Source organism: Etheostoma spectabile, chromosome 8, assembly GCF_008692095.1.
Source record: "Etheostoma spectabile isolate EspeVRDwgs_2016 chromosome 8, UIUC_Espe_1.0, whole genome shotgun sequence".
Classification (NCBI taxonomy): domain Eukaryota; kingdom Metazoa; phylum Chordata; class Actinopteri; order Perciformes; family Percidae; genus Etheostoma; species Etheostoma spectabile.
In genome coordinates this window covers 1,408,328-1,418,081 of record NC_045740.1, presented here as the reverse complement: position 1 = coordinate 1,418,081, position 9,754 = coordinate 1,408,328, and the positions used below count along the sequence as shown (strand labels likewise).

Sequence of the window (9,754 nt, the reverse complement as noted above, 5' to 3'; positions counted from 1 at the left end):
TGTGTTTTCTGGACTTACAGCTGCAAAGAGGATGATGGCGACCTGTTGGAAAACGCCACACAACCTGTCTATCCGCAAGTGGACCCTTTCCTTCCTGGATGTGGTCTATTTGGCCACGGCGCGGACAAATGGGGCCCCAGGGAAGACTCTGGACACGTGGCGGTGCATCGCTGACTCTGTGAGGTCCTGTGTCCTGATTCTATGTATCACAAGGCCATAGCCCGGACCGCTAGCTTGCACAGGTGTGTGGTCCCTTGTCTTGTGTGTCTGTTTCTGCATGTGTTGTTTTATCCCCTCCTTCCCGTCTTTCTTCTGTTTAATTATTTTTTGTGAAAATGTTGTTATTATATTGGGTTTTTTTTGTTGGCCCTGGGACGCGTTCTCGTCTCAGTGTGTTGTTAGTAATTGTCACCATTTAAAAAATAAAAAATAAAAAAATAAATTATTTAAACTGATAACAAACAAAAAGGTGTGAAAACAAAGTGGATTTGAAGAAAACATTATTCAAATCAAAACATGATTCAAATATTTCTCTTACAACCACTTAAAGTAACATTAGTTATGTTCTCATGGACATGTTTAAGTTGGATTTAGTCTGAGCCTTTGCATCTGGTTTTATATGAAACAAGAGAGAAATTCTGCAGTGAGCAAATCATTCCACAAATCACAAAGATTGCCACTCATCTCATACATATATGTTAGATTTAATATGAATTGATTTCAACTGAAAATATATATCTTGTAAAACAGAAAAGATTTGATTCCACTGGCAGATTTTTTCACTTCAAACAAACAAACAAAAACCTGTTGACGGAGATACTGTATATTCACTGAAAAATAACTTGTTTTAATTGGAAGGGAGTGACTGATATTAACATTTCTGTCCAGCAGGAGAACATAAAGGAACAAATGGGCAGTGTGATAAAGACAGAGATCCATCAGGTTCAAGCCCTAGCGTCAGGTCTGCTCCATGGTGAAATTTGACTCCGCTCTGAAAGAAAGGAGCATCATTTAATGTGTAAAAAACAAGGAAACCTCACGGAAAGGTTGTAGCTCACAGTGTGTGCTGTCGAGGTTTTGATACATGTATTTTCTTTTATGGCCGGAAGATAAACCTGGACACTCTTATCACTCTACTGGGTAGATTACACTGACTCATTATAAATCACATCATTTTAATTTCCTCAGTACACATGACTTCAAGGTCACTTTGAAGAGCTTAACACACGGAGCTGTACTGTAAAAAAAACAAAAAAAAAACATCAACAAACAGCACAGGTGAGCTTCACTGCACCGCACACAGAGCACAAGGTCCATGTCAGCATTACATAATCTAGTCCATACTGAATGACAGAAATAGACCCTCAAACACCTTCTTAGAGGCATTTTGAGATTTCATTGGAAATTTTTGCCCCCCCTTGTCCGACACAATCCAGATATTGTGTTCACACTGTTTTCAACAGTATGAATAGACAGTATTCCTAACAAAGGGTCAGAATTACAGTCACATGTAGTCTCTGCAAATGTGGATCTGCTGCCACCAAGAGGATACTGAATGAAACAAAGTCCACAACAACACAGGCACTTCCTAAGATTAGCATAGCTCCATGACCAGAATGCTGTTGTCACATGAACTGAAAAGGACACTTACACATCTTTGTTCTGCATGTGGTTGTTGTAGTGAAGGACTGGTGTGACGGCCTCTTCATCCTCAGGAAGCTGTGAACAACAACATGATTCAAGGAGAATAATAGTTGCTCACTAAAACTACTGGTAAATGTATTTATGATATGTTCACTTGTTGATGTCATGAAATGGAATTAATGAACCCTTTCTCTGTAAACAGTGGTGTCAGAACGACAGTAGACCATTCAATGATGTACACAATGAGTGGATAAACATGGTAAGGAACACACAACAGTCAAATGTTTCTGATCGAGAATAGAAAGAAAAGAGTAATTATATCATTCTGTATTTATAACTTTACAACTTCTGTAGATTAATTAAATGAACTATTGATTGCATTTTGGTTTGATATTGACATTCAAACTGTAAAAACCTCTTTATGGTTATGAAGAATACTCTTACCTCCCAGTAAGTCTCATCATTAAAACAGTTGTCATCTGCGGGATCACCCCAGATAGGTAATCTCAAGATACAACCTGAAAATAATACAAATAAGTAATTATCCCAACACAGTCCTGCAAACACATTCATCTTGTTCATACACAGTAATGTCACAGTTATTTGCATACTGTATATTTTTGGTTACACAGTCAAACTGAAGGGTTGTTGAAGTGCTTATTCCTTACCGACAAGGATGCCTCCGCCCACACCAAAGCAGAGAGCCACACAGAGGCCTGCAGCCTGATACCCACCCTGCTGTGTGGGTACCACGTTTTTGAAATCACCCACAAAGTCAAAGGTGTTAATGAGCCTTTAATACAGAAAAAGAGCGGAAGTCACAACAGTGTTCTTTCAGAACAAAGATTCAAAGAAATCTTTTACTGGTTTTTAATCTTCTATCCATTTATTTCAAAAGTTACCATGCCCTTGTAAGCAGGGCCACTCACCCTTCTTCGCCATAGACGGACTTTGATGCAGATGCAGCAGTAATTGCTCCCACGATGCCACCTATGACTCCTGGCATGGCATGCAGGTTATGGATTCCACATGTGTCCTGGATCTTCAAATGCTTCTCCATGAAAGGCTGAAAGAGACGTATCAGTTAGTATTAGTTAGGCTTACTTAAAAATCTTAACTCATCTTGGTATTTTCATTCTTGTTGGTGCATTTCTGTAGCTGTCAGGATTGATGAACACTTTCAAAAACTAAATGGAGGCCTCTCTCATAATAGCTTTAACACAATAAACCAGATAAATACCATACCGTGAGGAAGACATATCCCAGTGTGGAGATTATACCACAGCAGAATCCTACGATCAGAGCACCATAAGGCATCAGCATGAACTCAGCTGCAGTCCCCACTGCAACACCTCCAGCAAGAGTGGAGTTCTGGATATGAACCTGGAAAATGCGAGAAAAAAAAAATGTGTCTATTAGTCACAGAAAAAATTGTGTTTCAGCTCTCTTTACTGAATAATGAGTTCACTGCATCAGTTGAAACTGATGCATCTAATCACTTGTTCAGTTGTTCAGGTGGAGCAAAAGGCAGCCACTGTTTTTGAAAAATCAACAAGGTGATCTGTTTTAGCTGTACTGTCAGCTTAACAAATAGACACTCCTCCTATTATCATGTCCATCTTACATATTACCTTAACTTTATGAGTCTTCATGACAGACAAAAAAAACCAGTGCTTGTCGTTACCATGTCTAGTTTTCCATGCTTGTTGAAGAGACTCGAGATGGCCATACAAGTGAGCACAGTTGAGGCCAAAGACAGGTAGGTGTTGATGACTGCTCTGTGCTGCCCGTCCCCATGATCTGAAACGGCTGAGTTGAAGCTGGGCCAAAACATCCACAGGAAGAGGGTGCCTATGAGCAGAAAGCACGCTGGATCTCAAAAATGCAGCAGACGCAAATTATCTCTAGAACAATGGGAAGTTTTGTGAAAGCAAATACTGTAAATAAATCATGCCCACCAATCATAGCAAAGACATCTGAGTGGTAGACGGAGCCCTGCAGACGACTGCTCTGGTTCAGGTTCGGCCGATAGAGCATCCACGAGATGCAAAGACCATAATAAGCTCCAAATGTGTGGATGGACATGGAGCCCCCAGCATCTCTGGCCTACAGGAAAGAAGATTTTACCAGCAGATTCAATAATTACAGCTATAAGAATTTCCCAGGATTTGGACATATCCTCAGTTTCAGCGTCAGAGGGCAACTGAACTATAAATACACAGATCTGAGAACATCCAACCTACAGTTGGTGTATTTAGCGAGTTGTGCAAACATCATCAGCTACTGTACACCATGAGATGTACAGATTAATGATATTAAAGTATAAAATAAATTGTTGTTTTAACTTACATGTATGACATTCAGGATTATATATTCATCCACAGCAAACAATGTGACGCCAAACAGAGTCAAAACCAGCAGCTGGACAGCACTGACTTTACCAAGCACTGCCCCATAGGCTATTAAGCAGCTCGCCACACAGAAGTCAGCATTGATCAGGCTAAGGAAGGAAAAAACATCAAAATGTAGCAGACAAATAAGGAAATATGACAGCATTTGTAATCTATGGAGCCCCCATGGGGTCATCCGAGAAAAAGAAAATTAAACATCTATTAATTTAAATAAGGATTAGTACAATAAGATTGAATAAGGTAGTGTCTCCAAACGTACCTTAATTATAACTTGTCTCCTTGTAATTGTACTACAAAACTTACTGTTAAAACATAAGTTTGGAGACACTACTTTATTTAGTCATTAAATTAATAGTTATTTTTGTGTCTGTGTTGTAGTTTATAGACGGTCCCTAAGCACCGCCGGCTGCTACTAGTGACCAACGTTTTTTCTCCAGGTTGGAGGACAGCTCATTTAGATGAAAATTTGTTTGTAGCTCACTACATTTGGAAATATGCGTCATTTGTGATTTAATGTGATTTTGCTATAGATTAATTGATGCCAGGAGTTTGAATCTGTAAACAGTTTAGTTTCTTTTTTTCTCAGCTGTTCCTTAGTAATTTGTACTGGACAAAAAAGGATGCAGTAAACCAAATAAAGAGTACAACCATTCAAGAATAACTGGGCCATTTTGAGCACTTACTTACTTTAGTTATCCTACTCTTACACTGTCTCTCTCTTTCACAGGAATACAGCCATTAAATACACTCACTGGCCACGTCATTAAGCACCCCTTGCTAGTACCATTAGAAGATAGGTATATCATCTGTATTTCCAATCTTCTATTTTCCAAGTTTGGAGAGCCTCTGCCAATTGCAGTCTCAGTTTTCGGTGCTGACATGTGCAGCCATTCTTGTCTAATCTCTGCCCTCAACAAGGCATTTTCTTTTTTTCAGACCATGTCTGTAAACCCTAGATATGGTTGTGCATTAAAATCTCAGTAGGTATACAGTTTCTGAAATGCTCAAACCAGCACACACCAACAACCATGCCAAGTTCAAAGTCACTTTTCTTCCCTATTCTGATGCTTGGTTTGCACTACAGCAGATCATCTTGACCTTGTCTACATGCCTTAATGCATTGAGTTTCTGCCACATGGTTGGCTGATTAGATGTTTATGTCAACAAGAAGTTGAGTAGGTGTAGCACATAAAGTGACCGGTGAGCATAAGTTGAAACAGAGTAACTTAAGGCGGCACCTCAGCAGTATCATCAGTTTCTGTTTACCTCCAAGCTATTGTGTCCACAAACACTGTTTTGCCTACTGCCTAGACATATTGTTGTGAGATAATGTCAGTCAGACTGGTTTTTCCACCTCACAGTGTATCCATGTGTTTTGTTCTATGAAAACCATGCAAGTGGAAATCTGCAGTATTCCGATAAGACGCATTTTCAAGTAAAAACAAAAGAGCCAGAGCTGAATAACATCATTTCTGTGAGATGGACACAGTTGTGGCCTTTCATGCACTGTATTATCATTGAGCCACAGGTTACTGTTGTTAGTTGTATACATTCATCAAAATTAAACACAATAAGAAGAAAAGAAGAGATGCTTTGGACTCATTAAGAATAAAACCAAACAATTACTTTTCAACTCCAATTCTGATTTTCCCCTCCGCATCCAGGGAGTGGAACCAGCCTTGCATTAGCAGTGCCCATTGGATGCCGAAGGCTGCGATGAGGAAGTTAAAACCCACCGCGCCGAAGCTGTAGCGCTTAAGAAACGTCATCAGGAAGCCAAATCCAACAAAGATCATTACATGGACATCCTGGAAACCTAGGTCGAAGACAGAAGACGGGAGGGATGATGATGATCATGGGAATTGGCACAATGGAGGAAAGGATTGCAAAACCAGAACAAATTGGTGTAAATGCATTATTATAATAAAGAAACGAAACAAGGATTCTGCAAAATAAGTTGTCAAGGTTATGATATTTGATTAAACTGTACGTCCTCCATTTGACAATCAATATTTCCATATATTCTCGGCTTCTTGCAGGTATAGTCGCTCTGCTCTCTGTAATATGTTTTCCAAAAGGAAAGACACATTATATAATGCAAAAAAATAAACATACAAAATAGCATGTCTTTAAGACATTGTTATTTCAGCAATGAGTATTGTTTTAGCCAATCATTTTCATGTATATGATTAGTTCCTACTTATGAATGAAATTATATATGAACCATTTTTGTTCTTTTTGATTAATTTCTATACATTTACGTATAGAACTATTTATATGTCCTTGTGATATGATACTCCCCATACCATTGATCACAGGAAATGTACTGGAGAGGACATTTTAGACCCCTATTCTTAGGCTTCCAGCCCATATCATCACAGAGCAAATAACTTTTCAATCCTTACATTTCCGTTTCTCAACAACTATAGACCAATATCCAAACTGCCATGTCTGTCAAAGATCCTGGAATCACTGGTGAATAAACACTTTAAGGTGTTTCTGTCTAGAGGATCCACTTTGAGCCAATTTTAGTCAGGCTTTAGGCTTTTTAACACATTGGTACAACCTTTGATACTTTGGTCGTAGACGACATTGTATCAGCCTTTGGGCAAGTCACTTCCAAAATGTAAAATGTTACTGTCATTTGAGAGTAATTAGTTATATCACAATATTTCTGTCTCTGAATTGTAATGCCTTACACTACTTTTGTGTTACTTTGAGTTACTTTCACCAAAATAACCGAAGAAATAGGCTAAGACTTGGTAAAGATACTTCATTGTCACATGCAAACACGAGGCGAAATTCATTCTCTGCATTTAACCCATCCCTGACTGGAGAACCTAGTACATGTTTTTTGATGGTGGAGGAAACCGGAGCACCCGGAGGAAACCCACGCAAACATGGGGAGAACATACAGACTCCACACAGAGAGACCCGGGACAACCTGGATTCGAATCCAGAACCTTCTTGCTGTGACAGTAACAACCATGGGACTTGGCAGGTAGTTTGTGACTTTTCACCATCGGATCATCATCTTTATCCACTTTAATAGCTTACATCATCATTGATGTATTCACATTTTGTATTATTAATCAATTAGTCTAATTAACCGTTAGGCTACCTGTTGGGAGATTTGGTCCATACCATCTCTGGTTGGACCATGTGGACAGTGACAAGGCAACATCGGTTCAACGCAGCGTAACATTCCATCTAGGCCTGCGTACCTTCTCTTCAAATTCCAGCAACAGGAAACGTTACTCTTTTACTCGCAGACTTTTTTCTGTTCAATAATATTTCGCGGTGTTGGTGAATTCTTAAAAAATAAAATAAAATAAAAAATAAACTACTCAATTACGGGTTTAATGCACTGTAACTCGCGTTACTGAGAATGTAACAGGTATAAGATTACCCACCTTTTATTAGTAATACGTTCTATTTCTGCGTAACAGCATTAATAAACTGCACATAAATGAATACATTAGGCTACTGTAATTGTGTTACTGTAACGCGTTAGTCTTAGATACATGGACAATTTAGAAATCTGGTTTTAAACCTGCAAACTTCTACTTCATTTATATAATTGTACTTTCTTTTGTAGCCGTATCATCCTAATTTGTTTATTAAATCATTATCTCATTATCTTTCTTATGATGGTTTCTTCTTTTCTGTGTTGTTGCTTTGTTGTTGTCTTTGTAATTACTCAATGACATTGCAAATGAGGGTCGGCCCTCAACGATCTACTGGTTTTAAATAAAAGTTGAATGAATAAAGTCTTTTAGGTATGTACACTACCGGTCAAAAGTTTGGGGTCACTTAAAAATTTCCATTGCACTCCATTATAGACAGAATACCAGCTGAGATCAGTTGCATTGTTTTTTAACCAGGGCAGCAGATTTCAGATTACATTATGTGCTTACATAATTGCAAATAGGTTTGCCAGTGTTTTTCTAGTTAGTTTTTTTAAATGATATCAGATTAGTAAACATATGTGCCTTTGGATGATTGAATGAATGGTTGGTGATAGTGGTAATGTAGATGCACTACCGGTCCAAAGTTTGGGGTCACTTAAAAATTTCCATACCACTCCATTATAGACAGAATACCAGCTGATCTGAGTGGGGGGCTGATCTTTAATGCATATCTACATTACCCATCACCAACCATTCATTCAATCATCCAAAGGCACATTATGTTTACTAATCTGATATCATTTTAAAAAACTAACTAGAAAAACACTGGCAAACCTATTTGCAATTATGTCAGCACATAATGTAATCTGAAAACTGCTGCCCTGGTTAAAAAAACAATGCAACTGATCTCAGCTGGTATTCTGTCTATAATGGAGTGCAATGGAAATTTCTAAGTGACCCCAAACCTTTGACCGGTAGTGTAGGTGTATGTATGATAATGCACGGATGAAATATTAGAAGGAATAAAACAAAATCCTTAAAATGGCTCTATTCTAGCTAACAACAATTCCATCTTCTCAGGAAGTCCTAGGGGTTGTGCTTGAAAGTCTCAGAAACAGGGACCTGTTTTTGTGAGCCAGTTCACATGACACACCTCAGGATACAGTGGACTTCCACTGTACTATGAAACATGAGTTTCTGTAGAAACAATTACAGCCCAAACCCTGGATCATATCAGATGGGATGTAACAAATAACAAATGATTCAAGCATTTTCCAGGATCCTCATATCAACACTAGCGGTGTCATAGTGTTGGAAGAGAAGACCTCTTGACTTTAAAATGATACTTTGTGCTCCGACAACAAACTGTGACAGGATGTTCATTCATCATCTGACATTCAACACCATTTCTGAGATGGCTTCTTGTTAGCCTGACACTGACACCAAAGTGTAGAATACAACCACACAAATACAATAAGCCCAGCCCAAACTATATACGTACATTATCATTAAATTATATATATTTTTATCTACATGATAATAAAGCGTGTCTTTATCTGTACAGAGAAGAAGTGTTGATTCGTCAGCTACAGTTGAACTGAAAAGAAACCCTGAGCAGAGTCAAGTCCCCATGGGAATGTGCACCTGGGGTGTCAGAGCCTTGTCAGCAACACAGGAATATTGCTAAAGGCCAATAGAAGTACAGAAAGTATTAATAAAATGATCAAACAAAAAACAAAAGCAAAAAAAGTGCAGAAATGTGAATGCATAAAAATTTAGTACAAAGGCAGGTGTGTAAAGGATTCGGGTTTGCTAGATCATCAAATTAGAAAACACAAGAGATGATTGAGATATTACACATTTGAAAAAGAGATTACTTTTGAGAAGGAAGAAATAAAAACACAAAAATTCGGTCACTTACTTGGATATCTGAAGTAGAAGTCATTCTCAATGTCGGATAGATTGTGAGCCTTTTTGAAATCAACCCAGTGTGAATCTGATTCTTCATTGTAACGAACAAAAATCCCAAACAAGATGATCATGGCAGTTTGCCACACAAAGCACACTGCTGGAAAACTGAAATGAACATTAGTATTCTTTGGATAGTCACACAGTTGCCTGAAGCTTTGAACACAGCCCATTGTGTTGGTTAGTTTTAATCTTTTGTATGCTTTTTGTTTCTTTTTAAAGTATCAAGAGGCACAACTGAATTATTCAAGTGAGCCGTCCTCTGTAAAAGTACCCTGAGCATCTTAAGCAAATGTGAAGAGGAGAAAAGATGGGTGTTTG

At 38.3% G+C, this 9,754-nt stretch overlaps 1 protein-coding gene across 1 annotated transcript; it reads right to left on the bottom strand.

The window, feature by feature from the left end:
- Window positions 1-682: 682 nt before the first annotated feature.
- rhcgb (Rh family, C glycoprotein b) lies at window positions 683-9,754 on the bottom strand. Its single transcript, XM_032522795.1, has 11 exons — window positions 9,387-9,754; window positions 5,682-5,871; window positions 3,994-4,144; window positions 3,603-3,750; window positions 3,329-3,495; window positions 2,890-3,027; window positions 2,574-2,710; window positions 2,313-2,437; window positions 2,089-2,162; window positions 1,652-1,719; window positions 683-991 (listed from the first exon to the last, which is right to left on the bottom strand). Exons 1-11 carry the CDS (start codon window positions 9,604-9,606, stop codon window positions 958-960), a joined length of 1,452 nt encoding a protein of 483 aa, XP_032378686.1. The 5' UTR covers window positions 9,607-9,754; the 3' UTR covers window positions 683-957.